Source organism: Colossoma macropomum, unplaced genomic scaffold (assembly GCF_904425465.1).
Source record: "Colossoma macropomum unplaced genomic scaffold, Colossoma_macropomum, whole genome shotgun sequence".
Taxonomy (NCBI): Eukaryota; Metazoa; Chordata; class Actinopteri; order Characiformes; family Serrasalmidae; genus Colossoma; species Colossoma macropomum.
Window position 1 is genome coordinate 11,879,640 of NW_023494791.1, and position 21,474 is coordinate 11,901,113.

A 21,474-nucleotide genomic window follows, 5' to 3' on the forward strand; every position below is an offset into this window, starting at 1 on the left:
TTGGTACAATAGCTCCCACCTTCTTCAGTGCACACTGTGACCTTGTTTTATATCATAAATGTGTGTGTGTGTGTGTGTGTGTGTATACATATATTTAGAGAGAGAGAGAGAGAAATAATGAGTAAGATGGGTAGTGAGTAAAAGAGAGACATAGAGGAGGAAAGAGAGAAACAATGAGAGTGAAAAGAAAGAGAAATAGAGGAGGAGAGAGGAGAGAGAAATAGAGGAGGAAAGACAGACAATGAGAGTGAAAAGAAAAAGAAATAGAGGAGGAGAGAGGAGAGAAATAGAGGAGGGAAGAGAGAGAGTGAGGAAAAGTTAATAGTGGGGGAAGACAGATAGTGAGAGTGGGCGAGAGAGAGTGGAGAGAGAAATAGAGGGAGAGAGGGATAAGAAAGACAAATAGAGCAGGGAAGAGAGAGACGAGAGAAACAGAGAAGGGAAGAAAGAGTGGGTAAAGAGAAATAGCGGGTGAAGAGAGATAGTGAGAGTGGGTGATAGAGAGTGGAGAGAGAAATAGAGGGAGAGAGAGAAGAGAAAAATAGAGGAGGGAAGAGAGAGAGAAAGTGGAAAGAGAAATAGAGGAGGGAACAGAGAGAGAGAGAGGAGTAAGGAATAGAGCAGGGAAGAGAGAGATAGAGAGAGGAAAGAGAAATAGTGGGAGAAGATAGTGAGAATGCAAGTGAGATTGGAGAGAGAAATATAGGGGGGAAGAGTGAGAGGTGAAAGCAACAGCAGGGGAAGAGAGATAGTGAGTGTGGGCGAGGGAGAGTGGAGAGAAATAGAGGGAGAGAGAGAGGAAAAGAGGGGAAAAGAAAGATAAAGGAGGAGGAGGGGAGAGGCTGGGTGTATGTGTGGAGGGCAGTGCTCGCTGGCTTCTTTTCTATGGAGCTTTGCTTTAATCTGGAACAAAGCGCCTTCCACTCTGAACAGCGGAGTTTGTTGATATTTTGAAGGCACGCGGGATTTGAACTCCTCCGCGCGCTGTTCAGACGGTGACGGGGTGTGTGCTCCACACACACACCCACACCCACACACACACACACACACACACACACCGCGTCTCCGTGCTTACAGGTGGTCTGTGGTGGAGCGCACGAGCTCCGCTCAGCCTGGATTTTTTCCGGATTTTCTCCGCCGTGATCCACAGTCTGTTGGGCGCGCTCCAGGGGCACAACTCTCTCCGTAAACCCGCGTACGTGCAGCCGTGCTGTGAAAGCCGCTCCTGCTCAGGTAAATCTCGCTCTTCTGCTGTGTTAGAGACCCTGTGCTGAGCCGTAAAGTCGCCAACCACCTCCAGATCATGTTCTCCAGATCACTGAACCTGATGCTTTCTCTGTTCAGCACTTCTGAGAAGACGGTGTTGTCATTCAAAACGGAAGCGTAGTGGCTCACTTTCAAACTAAGAGCAGCGCGCGCTTTGTGTATGAAAAAAGGGGTTATTTGGAGTGATGTCGTAGAAGAACCACTTCTATTTCCTCAAAGAACCTTTCAAAGAGTTGATCTTTAAAGAAAGCCTTTTGTAAATGAGATGTGTGAATGTGAAAAGCCTTTTTAAGTTTAAAGTGCCTCCTTATAATAAAGGTTCCATACCAATTAAAGGCTAAGAACCATGTAAGAACCATGTATTAAACGGAATTACGGTCAGCTTGGACAGTATAGTCAGTCTATTTGGTCTAGACTAATTAGATGTAAGTAGCATTAATCTGACTAGTCATTTTGCTGTGTTCAGTCAAAATTCATGCTTTTTATGAATGTCATAGGAAGTTTTGAGTTGTAGCCTAGACTTTGCCATATTATTAGTTTGCTCTGTCAAAATTGCAGGGATTGTTCAGAAATGAAAGGCCGAAAAGGTTGCTCGTATGGATTGCTGGTCTACCTTTCGCTCTTGGTGGCCTGGCAGCCTCGGTGAGTGCAATTTGTTTGTGTTCAGCTCTTAAAATGACAGTGGTGAACGCCTTGAATTGCCCATCTCGAAAGGGCATCGGTGCATAGCACTGTCATTTAACAGTGAATAACCTTCTTGAAGAGAACTGGCACACTGACGAATTTGTAAGTGCACACCAGAATCTTTGATTCCTCTGATGTGTCAGATTCTTTGAGTGTGTCCTGTATTTATGAATGATTTATGATCAGGACATATGTATCAATATGAAATGAAGACTGAAGGATCTCCTTCCCTCACATAAAACAGAGGAGACACAGTAGACACAGGCAGGCTAGTCTAATTCAGAATTAAACCATTTGTTTCTTAACCAATTTCCATTATCCTGTATTGTTACTATGTGTCTCAGGTGTATTTCAGTACTGATGTCAGCTGTTCAGATCTTGTATTAATAACAGACAGAAACACAGTGCAGTGTTGATGCAGAGTTGTAGACATCTCAATTGATGTGTTTTGTTTTTTTATTATGTGAAGATCTAGAGTGGGAGTGTCTGCATCAGATGCATTCAAAAACAACATCACGCTTTTCACACGGATTCTGGATCGACTGTTGGATGGCTATGACAACAGACTGAGACCGGGTCTCGGAGGTGAGTGATGAGGAACTTTAAGTGCCTTGCTTTAATGGTGCCTGCCTATTAAAAGGATCCAGCCAGTATATCACCATAAAAAAAACTCATATTTCTGAAATGGTAATGTTGTAGGAGAAGGAAAAATTATGCCCCATCCTACATTATTCTTGCATTTTATTTTTCCTCCTTTGGTCCACTTCTAACATTTGTATAGTTTTATATACTAAAAACAGCTGTAAATAATTTTTACATTGTTACCGTGCCTTTATGATTGATATATACAAATTATCTCTGTTCTGATTGGCTGCCCTGTACTGTTCCTTACTAAAAAAGCAGTCCAGACTGAAGCACCTCTTTTAACTTCAGTGTGAATAGATGGGGATAATCTGCTGTAGCCTCAGTAGGTGGATATATGTTTATGCCTTTGTTTTCAGACATGTCAGATATACTGTTTCTGCAACTTAGTTTCTATATATGACTGGTTCGTTTTAAAACTTTAAATATGTTTGCATATCACAGCAAACTCTTTTATTTAAAAAAATGAGTGAAATTTGTTTTTCCATGATATGGGCCGATTAATGAAATAAGATTATATATACGGCTGTGAGTATTTTCTAATTTCATTTAGAATTTGTGTAATTTTACAGTAATTAAACTGTAATTATTGTGAACATTTACATTATATTATGAAAGTAAATAGTAAACATTTACATTAAAATATCTCATCCAGAGCCACTTACAATGGTAGAATAATGCAATGTTCAACGTCTTGTCCAAGGACTCCTACTGGAACAGCATAATTGGTGCATAATATATCAGACACTTTGCCCGAGCAATATCTAAAGATAATTAGCACAACATTTTCTAGTTAAAAAATCACGATTATTGATTTTGGGCCCTTCCCAAGCTAATACATGTGGTCCAGCTTTCCTACTTTCTGTTCTGCTTTTAGTTTATATGATTTAACTATTTTAATGAAACTCTTTCATAAAAAATCAACATGTTTTGAAAACTACTTTGCTTGTCATTTTGATCCCTTAAAAGACAAGGGTTTTAAAAATAGAACCAAAGGGTTTAATACACACTTCTACAACCTAAGAGTTGCTCAACCAGTTTGTATCGTAATCCCTGTAGTTACTGAAAAATAAGCCTTAAGTAAATCATAAGCCTGAGATTTAAAGGGATTAATAGTTGCTACTGCAAATGTGCATTCATATACTTCTTGTGTAGGTTCATAGGTGACTTGAGTGCTAATAGTACTCCTTGTTTGAGAAACTTCAAACTGCAACACAGGCCTTAAAGGAGTTCCAAAGCCATGTTGATGTACTTTACATATAAAAAACAAGTTTTTCCATGGTTACAGCATAGTTACTCTGGAATTCAGCTATAGATGCCTTTGGAAAACGATGTAGTATTATATTTTCAAAATGCTGCCAAACAGTATGTTACACTCTGGAAACATGCAGCAGAGACAGTGGTTAATTTACTCTACTGTAGCCTAGTGGCTTTTTAAGGCCCCATAATAATCCACTGTTTAAACAGTAAAAGTGAATAAAACATTATGCGTACACATTCTGCAATATCATTTAGCAAGCTATTTAAAGGTAAATTAGTCCTCTCTAGTTCTCTATCACTGTCCTAACACAGTGATTATCCCCTTTAAAGCATCGTCATCGGGTTACTTGTCAATCATTGACTGTATCCGATTGTATCGCCCATTCAGCCAGGCCTAACAGACAGCACTATATATCATACACCTCAATAGTGTGATGATTGTTTTAAGAAAATTCTAAGATTCTGTGCTCTTGATTACACTACCTTTTAGCACTCTGCAGTTTCAAAGGTGTGTGATAGCGAGAGTATTTGTGTGGAAAGGGTGTTTACAAAGTAATAATAGCGTCTGTTTCCCTTTAGTTCCCTCGGGTGAGCGTCTCTTATTGAAGCTGCAGCAGGCGCACTGTCTGTTAGTTAATCAAAGATGTTGTTATGTGTTTTGTTTCTGAAATATGTGTGCAGCACAGTGCGGAGTTAAGTTTAAATGAAGTCAGTTTTAACTAGATCTGAATTGATTTGGCAGAGATGTTTTCTGTGCTGCAGATTATTTGTCTTAAAAGATTTCAGAATTTGTTTGCTGTATGTTGTTTCATAAAAACATAGCTTTAAATCTATATATTCAACTCTGCATGTAAATATAAACAAGATTCCAGATATTTGTCTGGACTTTGTTATGACCTAAAAAATCAATCAGTCAATAAAAAAGCTTTTAGCAGCCCACAGTGGACTAGCACTCCTGGGAAACTGTAACCTTGGTTATGCAAAGACTCAGAGGTACATGCATCTGTTATCAGGTAGCATTTATCATAGCAGTATAAACCTTATTAAATGTTCATAATCATATATGTTGCATGATGTTGTTATAGATGAAACATGCATATTTCTGTAACATCCTTTGTAAAACACAGCACCTGTTGTAATTACAGTGAAACAGAGTCCTATGTATACAATGTAGATACTGATTGCTGACCATGATTACTGCATTGTTCTTTAGAGAACATGGTTTATTGGTGTCATGTGTGGTAGAATAATGGATGCTGTCTGAAGCTGCTCATGCACATGTTTATTTTTATTTTCACCTCATTTTTAACACCTATTCACTACTGTGATGTGGTGTGGATGATCAAAAGATCCACAAACAATAAACAATAAACAGAATAAATCACAAAGCCCAAATTGACACAATATCAAACTCAGTCTCCACCTCGTAGACTTTCAGTAGTTGCTGATAACTTATATGCAGAGTAAACATAGATGTACAATTATCAGAGTGAGCTGTCAATCAGAGCTTTGAGACATGCAAATATTGTGCATTTTGAGAGAGAGAGAGCTGTGCATCTAATCATATATTAAATGAATTTGTGATTTGGTCTCTGTAATTAATTAATTATGAAAGCCGAGAAGTGTATGGGGGCTACATGGCAAAATGTTCTCATCAATGGTGATTGCAATCACCGTATGACTCCGAAATAATTAGTGTATATATTTTTTCCAAAAATAACCCAGAGACACAAACATTAACTTACACACACACACAAACACACACAGAAACTCGGTCCGTTCCAATCAATGCAGAGGCAAGTGGATGAATGGATCTGAATCATGGATGAATCATTGCTTTGTGGCTGTGTGGTCTGAGTTAATCATGACACGACACAGCTCCACTTCCGAGTTTTCTGGCCTCCTGCTGTCACTGATAATACAGTCACGATGACACAGTGTCTTTATTTCTGCTTTTGTTTTGTAGATCGAGTGACGGAAGTAAAGACTGATATTTATGTGACCAGTTTTGGGCCAGTATCAGACGCAGACATGGTAAAAATATCCTTCTTTTTTTTTGTTTGATTCAATAAGCATGTATAGGGCTGGCTTTTGTTCTAAATTCGTTTATACCAACACTAATGACTTCACAACTAATTCCTGAGTCCTTCTTTTAAATTGCAAACCGAAAATGGGTGTGACTTAAACCTGAAGTAAGTATGAGGTGCTGGAAGTGGGCATATTTACTGGGGATGCATGATTGGACTCCAAGCCCAAGCAGTCAGCAATGTAATTATGCATGACTCATTGTGCTAAACAGCCAGTTGCCTGTTATTTTCCATATGGCAATTTATTTGGTTCATGCTCTTTAAACAGGCATCTGATTTTTTATTTATTTTTTATTTAAGAAACTGAAATGCCAGTTTGGCCCGTTAAAGAGCAAATAATGTTATTTATATTGTGGTCTAGGTCAATAGAAAGTACCAGCCCACACAGTGTGAGTCTTGGGTTTATTGCTTGACCAAAAACAGCTATCAGCCAATTTGGATTTAAAGAAATCAGAAGCAAAATTGGCCATAAAAAACCTTGATTGGTGTATCAATAATATTTTCTGACCTCAATGGAGCACCGCACAGAATTTCAAGCCCCAGGTAACCTAAACCAGTTAGTGAATCCTGTTCTTTCGGGCACAGAATGTACATATGCAAAGGTTGTCCTGTAAATAACTTCCTGAAGCCTAATAAATGGTCCATTTTGCTAACATTCTCCTCTCTCTATGTAAAATAGGCAGTGGTAATTTGGGGTGGCGCATATATAAGCATTATTCTCACCAATCCTGACCACACAGCTAACAACACATAAAAGCTAACCTAGCAGGCATAACTGTACTAGCAAAAATGCCCATTCATCCGTTCGTTCAGTCAGTTGGCCACACATGCATTCCCTGGAAGCACATCCAGCAGTATAGTGATTAAGAACATTTACCATATAAAAGCTGGATGATTTGTGTTGACTGAGCGGACACAGTGGGGTCTGCAACACCACCTGTATATGTACGGCCTGTTTACAGCCATTTCTTTTCGCTTGTGCTGTGATGGTTAGTTCTGCTTCAGTGATGAAGCTGGCAGGGAGCTGTGGACTAAGGGCTGTCACTCAGCCATGCTCATTAGAATATTAGGACCACGCCCACATTGTTCTCAGATTGGTCTGATAAGCGTTAAGCTGTTATCCTTCTGTCTTGTTTTTTTTTCATTCAAACTAAGCCAGATTTAAAAATATCAATTTTATTTTAGTAATTAATAATCAATTTTAGTATCATACAAACATTTTTTAATATTTTACACTGTTCCCTGGGACCTTAAGAAGCTCTGACATTAAAAACATGCTTACAGGACGTAATTTAGACTAATCACCAATCAAGGTTTTGAATCAAGCATGCTTATTGGCTCATAGATGCTGAAAGGAATGTAATTTAATGTTGAGTGAATAACTGTGATATTCTGTGGTACTGAAATGATTCAGTCAATGTACTGAATTTTGACACCCAGCCCTAATCATGTATTCAGGTCCTGTTTTGTTGTATGTTTTTCTCTGTCATTCACTTATTCTCTCTATCTCTTTTTCTCATTCTCTCTCTGTTGTCTATTCATAGCTCTGGTATCTGCTACAAGCCTAAAAGCTTTTCTCAGTACCCACTTTCAGTCTGCTTCACACTCTCCCTGCCCTCAAATATTTAGAATAAAGCACAAGAGAGGTTCACATGAGAATGAGGTGCCCTGTGTATTATTCATTTGCTCTCTTTTTCCTCTCTGCTGGCGTTCGCTGACCCCCTTCGTGCACTCACACAGATTGTACTGTGGGAGGGCCTCTGAGCCCCGGGACCTCCATTACCCTGTTTCTCTCTGTGTGGTTGTGTTCGACAGCTGTAGAGCTTTTTTTCTGTGTGTCTGAAGCTGAGAACTGTTGAACTTCTGACTAGCACTGAATAACCATGTTATGCTTAATCTACAGTAAAATGGATTACAGTGGGGAGTGACTCTGATCAGCAAAGGTCAGATGCAGGGCCAGACCTCCTAAAAGTGCATCAGATAATAGCATTGCTTAGCAACGCATTCTGTAGTTGATTGAACTTGCATGAAGCATGACATGCAGAGGATGAGCTCTAGGTGCTTTTAAACCTATATTTTTGGACATTTCAGTTTGGTCTGAACCAAAACAGCAGGTGTGAGAAGTGCCTCGGACCATGGTCCAAACCAAAGGACCACAATTTGGATCCAATCAAAAGAGTTGATCTCGGCCTGGATCAAAGTGAACCATGGATTAGTTCATTTGCAGTGTGAAAACACTTTTTTGGATGGTTTGGACTTTTGGACCAATTAGAGGAAGTTGAGGCATTAAACCAGGCATGTCAAACTGAGGACCTTCCGGGCCAAAGTGCTGCAGAGATTAGTGTTTACCTTCTTCTAACTCTCTGAATTCAGTTCATGAAGGCCTTGCTAATTAGCTGAAGAGCTGAATCGGCACATTGACACGTGCATTAAACAATAGTAGAGGAAAAGAACCAAAAGAGAAGTAAAAATGAGCTGCAGTAGCACATGGGGAGAGGAGGAGAGTAAATATTTAATTGTAATTTGGTCCAACAAATAAGTCAAAAGTCAACTTGATAAAAAGCACAAAAATTCTGAAACTTATGTCTTATTTTTCTGAGAGGATGAGAGAGAATGGATATTCATTTCTCTCAAATGTACGCTCCTCTACAAACCAATCAGTGTCAAGTAAAGGGAGACACAGCCCACGTAGGTGATGAAGACAAGACGTAGGTGTATCATACAAAGTTCTTTAGTGCACTTCATGAATTGCAACGTGAAACCAAAACTAACCAGATCAAATGTATACAGTGTAACAAAAACATTTTAGATGTGAAAACGCCCTAAAAGGATTTTAAGAGAACATTTGTTTTTAGATTTTATAAAAGAAAAATGAAATCTAGCTTGTAAAATATGTGTTGTCTATATTTACAAACTTTGAGGAAACTTTATTTTCACTATCATGGCTGCTTGGTGCAACCAGAAGTGCTAACGGGAAGTCTGTTCACCCTCTTCATCTTGGCAGTGCTCCAGGGCAGTTACCTGCTGTAGAAGACCAGGCTCCTATCTCTTTGAATGGGGAGAGGCCTATAGCTTAAAACTGAAAGGCAAAGTGATGTTTCAAATACATATTTGAAATAATTGATAAAATCTGACAAAAATGGCAAAAATAGTTTGTAGCATTTGGCTCTATTAATGCACAAAAATACTAACATTTTATTCAAAACAAACTCTGTACAATGAGGGAGAGCTTTCCTCGCTTACGGCTTTAACAGCAAGCCAATAGGCTCTTTTTACAGAAAGGTGGATTTCACTGTAAATAGGCGCCATATTGTGCGTTTACAGGTTTTCCAATTTTTCAAGCAATGAACTGTCTCCACCTCCTTTGTAATGTCTCTCGGACCTGAGGTACTATTCTTTTTTTGACAGTTTCAGGTACAAACCGGACACATTCTTCATATTATATATGAAAATGACTGTCAAGCCTAAACATGTAGTCAGTGGGTTGTGTGCAGGGAGAAATGCAAATTGCGTTTGTCTTCTTCAGGCTTAAGCATTTGAGGAAAGATCATGCAAAACGTGAAAGCATTGTGCAGAAAAGTGATGGAGATAGAGGAAATACAGCTGGCAATATTCCGTTCAGTTTACTAATGTTTGAGCAACTAACTGCAGCCAGTTTGTGTAAGTTTGCGTTAATGTCTCAAATGTGTGTTTGAGTGACTTCCTTTAACAATGGCAGCACATAGTGGTTAAACAAAGGCACAAACCTCGAACATGTGCTAAAAGAATATTTACCAACAGAATAATATTATTTCAGCTCTCAGGGCCAGATATGCATGTATAGGTGCAGCTCAAAATATACCCGTGACACTAACGCAATACGCTCTCGCAGTCCATGTTATTGCTCCATAAAGTCTTTTTTAAGACAGATTAGATTAGAACTTCATTTATTGACATTATTATTTCTTTGCCACTAAACTTTCACTGTTTTGGCTCTAGCTTGTTGACTACTCCATTCTTATTCACTGCACCATTTAAACCCTGTGCCTCATTGAGCGTGCAGTTAGTAGGTGGGGCAATGTACAGTTTGAGTGATAAGCTACAGTCTAAATTGAACGTTTCTTGTGGCTGGGCCACTGAATGCTTTACACCCAACCCACCCCCCCACCCACCCCCGCCCCCAACACCTTCATGGGCAGCCCTGTGATGTATCAGCAAGTCAGGGCAGGTAGTTTGAAGAGATGTGGTGACAGTCCCCATTCACACCGTTTGTCCTATCAGAGTGGCAATGTGTGATGGGTGAGATACCATCAAGAAGATTCATTTCATCAAGAATCAAATGGATAAAGCAGGAAGGAAAACATGCTCAGAAATATTGCTCAGAAGTGTGTTGCTCACTGCTCACTGAATAAAAATGCATGAATTCACACTTTCTTTTATCCCCCTAATGATCTCTTATCGTTTGCGCTCTGGAGTCTCTGAAGCCTTTAATAAAATGTCTATGCCTCATTAGTTGAGGGTTGACTGTGCATTCCAGAGATCTATCAGAGATCTTCAGAGACTGTTTGTATGTTTGTGAGAGCTGGGAATCGACAAACGTATTCTCCCTGAATGCCTCTTTTTGTGTTGTGCTCTCTCTGTTGCTATGGCAACTTTATGCTCTCCTCTGAGCCCGAGGGGTCGATTATGGGGAACCTGGTGCCTAAAGGGATTGTGGGATAGTTGATGATGAGGACTGTTTCTGACACTTTAGCACTTGGGATATGTCACACGCGCACACACACACACACACACTCAGGGATGAACATACACTGAAGTTTTTTTTATTTTAAGTTGAAGCTTTCAGGTCCTGGATTTAACCACATAAACCTGTAAAACCTTTTTATATATATGTTTACTTTTAAGTTATGTGGGCACAGAATATACATGAACAAAGTATGTCCTGTGAATAACTTGCAAATGCTTAATAAATATATTTCACCTCTTTCAATGTAAACTGGACAGTCCTCGTCTTGGGCAGCTTCTTTCTCTTAGTGCTTGAGTCTTACTGCAAGAGAGCGAACAGCACGCAAAACCTAGCAAGCTAGCTCATCATAGTCTGTCTATTTATTTTATTAAATTACATTTATTTGATCTATTCATTTTGATTTATTTCAGTCTTGTTTTTTCTGTCAGAGTTTAGTTGGATGGTTCATATAACACTTAAGTTCAGTATTATACAAACATTTGTGCACTCAGTCTGAACAGAATGTTACAGATTCAAATCTTTCATTGTAAATGAGTAAATGCAATTAAATGGTGCAGACCTGGACTGGGTTGCACCAGCTTTGCGTAAGTTCATACTTAAGTTGTGTGTAAAGTCTTTACTAAGTCCTTAGTTACACTAAGTTAGTTTCAAACTATCCTTTCACTAAATTTAGTTGCACCGCAATTCAATAAGTCCTGTCTTAACTAGTAACAACTAACTAATGCGTACATCGCTTTAACATGACGATAACATGTTCGGAACCAATCAGTAAACCTGCTGCCATGGAAACACAGCAGCAGCTGCTCTGACTTTTTCTATAGAAAAAATATCCAGCATAGAAGAGAAGGATGTGTACAAGTTAACCTGAATAAAACTAATTATCTGTAGCCACGGTCTGTTTATTCTTCTATTCAGCCACTGCAGGTTGTAATACCTTTTACCCATATTATGTCATCACCAGAGGTTGGCAGATAACCTAATAATAATTTTTCAAATCAAAGTTAAAGTTACTTTCAAAAACTACTTGAGTAGAAGTACAATAGTACCAGGTAAATCTTGCTTAAGAACTACACAGGGAACTGCAGTTAGTGCATTCAGCAAATATCAGCATAGCAGCTGAAGTCTGTTTGGGGTCTTTTTGGTCTAAAATCAAATTAAAAACCTCAAACGTCAGTGGTATGTCCAATCACAAAGCAGTACAGATCACAAACATAATATGAAAATGGAATTAGCAAATGCAAATGAATTAAAATCTAATTGAGTAAAATGTAGATCACTGTCCTCACAAATATACTTGAGTAGAAATAAAAGGATTATCTTTCAAAATACTCAGGAAAGTACAAATCCACCAAAGTTTACTTAACTGAGTAAATCTAACTTGTTAATACTCTGCTATTCCTCATGTCTCCAAATTGTGATGAAGAGGTGGCATAAAATTTCATACTTTCAGGTTAGAGTTTGGAGAACTCTTTAGTGGCAGGCAGAGCCGTTCCCTAATGGTTCCCTTCACAAGCTTCTGTGAGAAAGTTTTCACTGACACCTGACAGGACTCTCTAGGGAATGAGCCACAGAATCCCAAAATGATGCTATTTGGAGTTTTTTCTCCACTGAAACGACTGTGAACAAGCTTGACTGAACTGTGGAGAAGAAGCACTAATGCATTTCATCTTTGAGCAGCTCTAACTTCTCTTCTTCTAATTACCATATTACTCAGAGCTCACCTCTGGCTGTGTGTTGTGCTTATCAGGAGTACACAGTAGACGTGTTCTTCCGCCAGCGCTGGACGGACGAGCGGCTGAAGTTCCGCGGGCCAATGAACATCCTGCGGCTCAATAACCTGATGGCCAGTAAGATCTGGACCCCCGACACCTTCTTCCACAACGGCAAGAAGTCTGTGGCCCACAACATGACCATGCCCAACAAGTTGCTGCGGATCATGGAGAATGGGACATTACTCTACACTATGAGGTATACAAACTATACTCTACACTCACTCACCAGTAGTTTGGTTCTGGAAGTGTTAAGCACCTCATATAGGCATATTGTGACTAACATAACACAACTTTAAAATAGTAATTATACAAGAAAAGATTCTTAACACTATTGTATGATAGTGTCAGTTCATTATGAGATGATGTAAACTTTATTTAAAAAGGTTTTAAAGTTCATCAAAATCATCAGTTGAAAGTTGCGTTAGTGGAGATAGACGTGGTTAACTGTAACAGACAGGAGAAAATTGACGCAAAAACAATTATTTCAAAACAGTTCTGTGCTGTTTGAACCAAATGAACTTTCCATATGCAAGAAAAAAATGAATCAACATAAAAATGATAATGAAAGGGGCTGTCAAATGCCGAAAGTTTGCTTTGAACAGCAAATGTCAGCATAATAAAATTGAAAATATAAAGTATAGTGACATGTAAGGTGTATTTCAGATGAATACATGCACAAAACATCAAAAAAATGAATGTTTTAAGTTTATATTGGGGAATATTGACTTTTCTTATTGCTAACTTTAGGAGACTTAGTTGCAACATCATGTTAAAACTAACCCCACTGTGTGGAGGCTGTAATTTAGCCTGGGTTTGGTTATGTGCTCAAAAAGATGCAGTATTACCGCTATGAGGAAGGAGATTATTGTAGTACAGGTGTGAATTCTGTGACTATGATGGAAAGAAGTTACTTTCATTGTACAAAAACAGGGTTGAGAAATATCTTTAGATTTAGATTTTGTTGGCAATGTGTATCTGTGTGTATGATACAGATTGACGGTGCAGGCAGAGTGTCCAATGCATTTGGAGGACTTCCCTATGGACTCTCACTCATGTCCACTGAAATTTGGCAGCTGTGAGTTCAAATATATTTTTTGGTACTCCCTAACCCAGGCATGCCAAATTCTGGTTCTGGAGATCTACCACCCTGGAGAGTTAAGATTCAGCACACCTGGCTCTGAAATTCAGATGCCCATAAAGACCTTTACCATTGGTTTAGGTGTGCTTGATTAGGGTTGCTGCTACAGTCTGCAGGGTGGTAGATCTCTAGGACCAGGATTGGGCACCCCTGCCCTATCCACTAAACCCTGAAGGGTGCACTGCAGTCCTTAATTTTTCCCCTACTTGTACTGACGGCTGCTTTGCACCTTAGTACATGCAGTACAGTAACATTCTTCATCTACATGCTTAAATACCTCATATTTCCTGATCTAGATAATCCATTAAAATATGTAAATGTTAGTCCAGTTGTTTTCACCTCCTTGAACTTAAGTATTGCTTTGCTTTGCCTTACTTCTGTGTGTAGATGCATACACTCTGACAGAGGTGACCTATGTTTGGACGCGAAATGCCACCTTTTCAGTAGAAGTGGCGCCAGATGGATCGAGGTTAAACCAGTATGACTTAAGGGGGCAAACTGTTGGCAATGAAACCATCAAATCTAGCACAGGTGAGTTAAAATTATTTGATTTCTCTTCCCTTTACCTACAGTCTTTAAGATTAGACTATTCTGAGCTTTGTTCAGAGTTGAAATGTGCCAGTATTCGGGAAAATTGGTGTAATGTGATATTATACATGAATAGTAAAATTATTATGGGCACTGTGAAATACTGCTCCTGCTATTTAGTTAAGCAAGTTGCAATTTTAGCAGAGATTTTTAGAGACAAAGAGTAGCTCGGCCTTCATAAGCTCCCAGTCATGCTCTGATGTGATATGTTATGTCCTCTGAGCGGAACTTGTAAATGATCACAATGAATGCAGCCACAGCATGGCAGAAGGAGGAGCAGACAGATCTTTGCTTCCTCAAAGAAGGGAAAACACACATTCCACCCCGATTAGAGTGGGAAAAATGCTCAGTCTCATAAGCATGTGTTGGTTTGCAGTCATTAACTTTGCGTGTATGAACTAAAAGGAACAAATGCACACAGAACTTAACCTTTCCAAAAAAAACTGTTTTGTTTACCAAGCAGCTGGGCAGACTGATAAAGAACAGGTGAATCCAGTGATATTCAGAGTTAGGTTTAAAGTTGAAATATTTGCTAAATGATTCACTGTAAAACTGGAAGTCTGTGTGTAGATTGAAGCTGTATAGTATTGAACCAAGTGTGGGGAAAAATCGTAGGCGTTAGCTTGATGCTAGCATATGATGGAAAATCTCATATTCGTACTACTAGAAATTAGCATTATTGCCAACGGTGTTTTTTAAACAGAGGCTACTAATAAAGTAAAGGTTTCATATTAAACATTGTTATATAATGACTGGCGAGGCATTTACATGATGATTATATGACAATGCAGTTTTTGTGCTACGTTACAGGTATTAGTAGTATGTTCTGAGCTACACAGTGCTTGGTGAAGGTCTCAGTGCTCTGTGGCAGGGTTCTTAACTCCAGGCCTAACTGCAAATAGTCTTGAATGATAGTGATATACAGTGAGAACCATGTGGGCAGTTTTTATTTTTTATTTTTAATTATTATTTAGTTGTAAACATTACACATGTATACGGCTATTTAAAAATGACATTCAGAATGTATCTTTATGATGTTAAGGCTATATTTTATTCGATTTTTTAATGCAACGTCATGACGATATGGTAAATCTTGAAAAAAATGTAAAGTAATTAAAATAATCTGTTTTACTGGCACATGAGAGAAAATTCCTCTCCAGAGAGAGAATTTCTCTCCCCGAGAGACACATCGGCACTCAGATAGATCAGGAGAGGTTTTCTCTGGGTGATTGCTCTTTCTCTCTCTCTCTCTCTTTCTCTTTCTCTCAATCTGTCTGTCTATCAGGTAAAATTCAGGTAGTATTCCTTATTCTCTGTCTCAGTTATTCATTTTATATATAGTTTCATCACATAGTTTCATCACATTATTCACCTAATTTTAATATATAACTAATTTGATTGTGTGCATTATTAAACCCATCTGTTACCTTTTAACCCAAATCTGCTCCTAAATAGAATTCCATAATTGAATTCCTTAATGTTAGTGGCTCAACACTAATTAAATAGAATAGTGTTAAGTGTAACATCACTTAGATGCTTCAGAATTAATTATCCCCTTTCGATCTTTTACACTTGTATATAATACATCGATTTACAGGGTTTGACCTTCAGAGTCAGCATAATGTGGGATCATAACCACAGAACCATCTTACAACTTTAACTACGCCTTTATCACTTTAGTTCATTGCCTTCTTGGATTTAGGATTTGTTGTAGATTTATTATAAGCATGTTTCAAACACACCTCTCGTGCTCTCTAGGTGAATACACAGTGATGACAGTTCATTTCCATCTGAAGAGGAAGATTGGTTATTTTGTGATCCAGACCTACCTGCCCTGCATCATGACGGTCATTCTGTCCCAGGTGTCCTTCTGGCTCAACCGTGAATCCGTCCCTGCTCGAACAGTATTCGGTGAGTGATCATCTGTGTACTGGGTGTACTTGTGTTTGCAGTGATGATGTTGAATTTATTGTACTGCTTTTTTGATAAAAGCTTTGTGTAAAACTTTGCAGATTGCCTTTTCTCACAATGACACATTTTTCTCATCACATCCAAAGAGATAAAAGTATCTTCTGAGCACACATAAACAATACAAACAAGTGTTTACAATACAAACAAGAAAATATTTATTTGTGTATATGTTGTTTTTCCATTGCTGCTGGATCTGTTTACATTTGGCTTCCTCACCTGTTCTCTGCCACCAGTCTGTACAATTTTCATTTCAATTTAAAGGGCCCATATTGTGCGTATTCTTGTGTTATGTTTTCTCCACTGAGATCCACTTGTAACTTTCATGTGGGCACCAAATACAGTAATAACGTATTTTTACATGACCATTTTCCAACCTCTTTATTCCTTAGAATTAAGGGGGCTGTTTTTGTTACTGTGCCACTAAGACAATGTAAATGACCTGTGTTCTGATTGGCTGCCCTGTATTTTGCCTCATCCAAAAACAACTTCTTTGTGAAAAAGCAGGGCTTAACTACTGTAGGCTAAATACACGTATTTATGTGAACATGTTGGTTTTTGTGACATCACAAAAACAATAGATTCAGAATGGATCATTTTTGCGGTTTATTTGGTATATATGGACTGCATGGACCGGGGAGTGAAGGGTATGTTTTGAAACTGCACATTAAAACTGCACATTAAACTGATTCATTTCAGCAAGGAAAATTAATTCAGGTTTCCATTAAACAAGGCCTTTAAAAAGCCAAGCAAAAGCACATTTTAAATGATAAGCACTCAATAACTACTGATATATAAAGGCAAGATCTTTAACTAATGAAAATACATGCTTTAAGAGGTTATGCCCATAGTATTTTTAATACTTGACCTAACAGATTTGTGTGTGGTGTTGCTATTTCATGTCAGATTACATGAAGTGCATTTTCTGTGGAGAAATGAGTAGCTGAAAAAACATCTAAGAGGACCAAAAACCAGCCCACAGATGACCAAATATGGTTGTTTCAAAATGATTATGATCATATCAAACCTTGTATACTGCTGCTAAATTTAATAGGAAAAATAATTGACAACATTTGGATTTCTGAGGTACTAAATCTCCTTTTCTGCAGAGCATTAGACTTGATCCACTTGTGAAAAACACATTAACTAAGCACACTGTCTCAGAAATGTGCTTTTACAAACAAGGGAAAATGATTTATGACTAATGTTCTCTGACTTAGAGGCTAGAAGTCACATGGAGGTTGGCACTTCTTGATGACAGACGCGTGTCTTCAGGCGAAAAAATCTGGCTCCTTTCAGCCATTTGAACATGCAAGTCAGCGGATGCTGAGGTGTCCTTATTTTGTTGTTGGCCTCTGGCGCCATGTCCACTTTAGAGCTGAATACGTCCTCCACTGAAAGCGCTTTGAGGAAAAAAAAAGAACATAAACCCGCTGTAACAGATGCCTTGGCTAACTTGCTGATTTTGCAGCAACACTGTCAGAAAATAAGACTCCTAGAGACGATTTCAGCAAAAGTTGAAAAAGCACATAAGATCCTGAAAAATGCAACTGACCTTAGCAGCAAAAGTGAACGGAAGCAGCTAAAAGAGCATTATTGTCCCATTTGAAGTGAATGAGTGTATTTACGGCCTGTTCTTTATCCAGGTGTGACCACAGTGCTAACTATGACCACTCTGAGTATCAGTGCCCGTAATTCACTGCCCAAAGTGGCTTATGCTACCGCTATGGACTGGTTCATCGCTGTGTGCTACGCCTTCGTCTTCTCCGCACTCATCGAGTTCGCAACAGTCAACTACTTCACCAAACGCGGCTGGGCCTGGGATGGCAAGAGTGTCGTCAATGACAAGGTAACCATGACTACGAAGACTCACGCAGGGAGACACATCTGGCAGCTGTGATTCTGAAGGCTGAGAAGCTGTGTTTCATTTGTTGAGTGCGCTCATATCTGGACTACTGAGCTCATGTGAATAGTCTTTGCAGTGGATGCAATACTGAGTATAGTCGCTGTCGTACAAAAAAAAATCTTGAGTACCTTTATATACACACTAATAATATGATCATTACCAGATTATTCAGTTTGTCATATATAAAAAAAAACAGATTTTTGACTGACTCAAGTAAACCTCAAGTTTTCCCATTAATAAGTGCAAATAAATATGTTGGATAAATAATTGCCAAAATTGCCAAAAAGGATTTTCCTACAGTCATCACCTTATTTTAAACATGTAAATGCACTCAGTAACTTCATATGGGAAAGAAAAAATGTCCTTATCGTCTATATAACATCTACGGTATATATATATATATATATATATATATATATATATATATATATATATACGTATATAATTTTTTTTTTCAGGAAATGTACACAAAATTTAGCAAGCAAAATTTTGAATGGTCTAAAACAAAAAAAGTTTTTTTTTTTCATAACAGCGACTATACAGTCAGGTCCATAAATATTTGGACGTATATAAAGTTATTGTTATATTAGCTGTCTACCACAGCATATTTTAGTTGGAATTAATTGTGAATTTTAGTTTAAATTTTAGTTTTAATTTGAGGGTATTTAGAGACAAATTAGGTGAAAGGTGAAATTACAGCCATTTTCACACATAGACCTCCCATTTTAGGGGCTCAAAAACTAAGGAATAAACTAAAATAATCATTAATGAAATTGTCATTTAGAATTTTCATATCCAGTTATTGACTGCCTGAAGTCTAGACCCCATAAACATCTTCAGTTCCTGCTTGTTCTTGGGGTGCTTCGCCTTCAGTTTTCAGTTAAGTGGAATGCATGCTCGATTGGATGAGATTGACTTCACCATTGCAGAACATTTCACTTCTTTGGCTTTAAAATGTCTTGGGGTGCTATGGGGTCATTGTGCTTCTGCACAATGCAGCACTATGCATTGAGGTTTGGCCAAATCTGAGTAGACCATATAGCCATATACACTTCAAAATTAATCTTGCTGCTTTTATCAGCAGTCACATCTTCAATAAATACAAGGGAACAAGTTTCTTTGGCAGCTATACATGCCCACACCATAAAACTACCTCCACCTTGCTTGACAGATGAGGTGGTGTGCTTTGGATCATGAGCAGTTTCTTCTATTCTCCATACTCTTCTCATCATTCTGGTATAAGTTGATCTTTGTCTCATCTGTCCATAAGATGTTATTCCAGAACTGTACAGGCTTTTGGCAAATGTTTTTGGCAAACTCTCTTTTTGGTCTTCCTGTTTATGAGGCTTATCAATGGTTCACTTCTTGATCACCACGTTAGGAATTCTGAATTGTGAACTGTCATCCACCACAGTTTTTATTTGTGCTCTCCCTGGCTTTTTTTGTGTTTCTGCACTCACTAGTGTGCCTTCTTTGTAAGAATGTACGCTGTAGTTAATTTGGCCAAACTTAATGTTTAAAAAAAGCTTTGTCAACATCTAAATGTTTATGGACCTGACTTTGTAGTATTTCCTTTCATTTTATGGCCTCTAAAGTACATATAATGTGATTTTGCATTTCTGTACTAACTGAGTGACACATTCACAGAAAAAGGAGGGCTCCATTATGAAGAAGAACAACGCTTATGCAGTTGCCGTGGCTAACTACGCTCCCCACATTGGTAAAGACTCAGCCCTTCCCACCGTCTCCAAGAGCGCACCAGCAGAGCCTGCTAAAGCTCAGCCTGCAGCTAAAGAGAGCAAGAAGACCTTCAATAGCGTGAGCAAAATTGACCGCATGTCCCGCATCATCTTCCCTGTGCTCTTTGGCAGCTTCAACCTGGTCTACTGGGCCACTTATCTCAACAGAGAGCCTGTCATTAAGAACATGGTCCCCTCTCACTGAACCGTCCATTTCAGCCACGTATGTCCAATGCCCTCTCACAACACACACACACTCGCACACACACAGATCAGTGGCAGGCTTTTGCACTTGTTTAGTGTTATGGTTGGCATTTTTGTCTTACTATGAGAATACACCATGTTCTTCATCCTTCCACTGGCAAGTCCACAGAAGGATAACAGGCCTTCACTGTTGGGCGTCAGGTTCGACACGGCTTTAAGTAAAAAGCCTTTTATTATGGAAAAATCTTCAGTCTGAAGGACAGAATGAAGTGCTACACACAGTACATGTGGTGTTTAAAAGAAAGAGGAAAACAACTTGAAATGCTAGCATGTGGTTTGGAAGTATGGATAGCAAGCTCATCTAGCTACAGTTTTAACAACTTACAGATCACATTCCTTTAAAACTTACTAAAACTTCAGCTATTAGTTAGCCACATATGTGCTACATAAACTACAGACTAACCAACCATTTCATGTTGTTTTATGTCTTTTCTTGTAGTGCCATTCTGTCTTGCAGACTAAGGGTTATTTTATCATGAAAGTGACTCAAAACCTGACCTGGACTCGTGTGAACATCTCTGGTAAACATGAAGTAAATGAAGCTTGTTACAGCATCTTTTCAAACTCCCTACACCACAGAATTATCATATGCCTCAACACGCTTGGAGGAGAATGCTAACTGCTCAGCTCGGTTGGCCAGCTGACTAGAGAACCTTATATGAAGGAGCCTGTCAGTGTTCTACTATTCATCTCTCCCAGAAAGAGCACATGCTAAGGTGTCACAGATGGCACATGGCCTAGGTGGTACTCGACCCTGAACCCCAGCAGTAAGGTTCAGTTCTTCACTTCACACAAGCAGTACTTTTATTGGGTCCATCACTGTGAGATAAATGTAAGCATTTTCTCCTGTTTTTTTCATCCGTAGCATAAATTATATTTCATGTAATTTGTGTAGCCATTTGTAGATTTATTTATGTTTTCCTTACTTTTGTACGCAGTGATAAAATGCAGAAAAAGACTCTCTTATTTACCAAGCCACTTGGATTTTGTAGAAACAGTGTTTTAGGTTATTATTTATGTGAATTTGTACGGTCAATGTCTTACACATCCATTACATTTTGCAATCTCTTTGGCACTTCGTGTTTGTGCTGTTAAGAACATTAAGCATTAAGCTCACGTGTCATCTTGTCATGTTTAAAAAAGCTTTATGCCAGACAGAACCTTGAGAGGTCACACGTCACAGGGCAAAGTATTGATGTAACTGCACTGTAGTATGAACACACACAGACCAGCACAGTCCTGCACATGTAGCATTGGAAAGTCAACTTAATCTGGCATCTCATCATCGTTCATCATTTCACTTGATGCCACTGAAAATCACTACTAACTTTATATTGAGTTCTGAGACAGAATATTCTAACGAGTTGGCCTTACCTGTTTACCCTTGTCTGCTGCTGCTTGCCCCTGTACGGTGTTCTAGTTGCATTGCATCAA

General features: G+C 38.6%; 1 protein-coding gene across 1 annotated transcript; it reads left to right on the top strand.

The window, feature by feature from the left end:
* Positions 1–625: 625 nt before the first annotated feature.
* On the top strand, positions 626–20,364 carry gabra2a (gamma-aminobutyric acid type A receptor subunit alpha2a). The gene is made up of 10 exons (XM_036573897.1): positions 626–1,233; positions 1,825–1,908; positions 2,420–2,535; positions 5,819–5,886; positions 12,413–12,633; positions 13,430–13,512; positions 13,963–14,106; positions 15,922–16,074; positions 17,778–17,980; positions 19,685–20,364. The coding sequence occupies exons 2-10, from the start codon at positions 1,838–1,840 to the stop codon at positions 19,979–19,981; spliced, it is 1,356 nt and encodes a 451-aa protein (XP_036429790.1). The 5' UTR covers positions 626–1,233; positions 1,825–1,837; the 3' UTR covers positions 19,982–20,364.
* Positions 20,365–21,474: the final 1,110 nt, after the last annotated feature.

Excerpts from the sequence above, each read along its gene's own strand:
- gabra2a (XM_036573897.1), top strand. The coding sequence starts at position 1,838 with ATGAAAGGCCGAAAAGGTTGCTCGTATGGATTGCTGGTCTACCTTTCG. Across the intron at positions 2,536-5,818 it reads ACTGAGACCGGGTCTCGGAG|ATCGAGTGACGGAAGTAAAG; the intron begins GTGAGTGATGAG and ends TTTGTTTTGTAG. Across the intron at positions 13,513-13,962 it reads TCCACTGAAATTTGGCAGCT|ATGCATACACTCTGACAGAG; the intron begins GTGAGTTCAAAT and ends TTCTGTGTGTAG.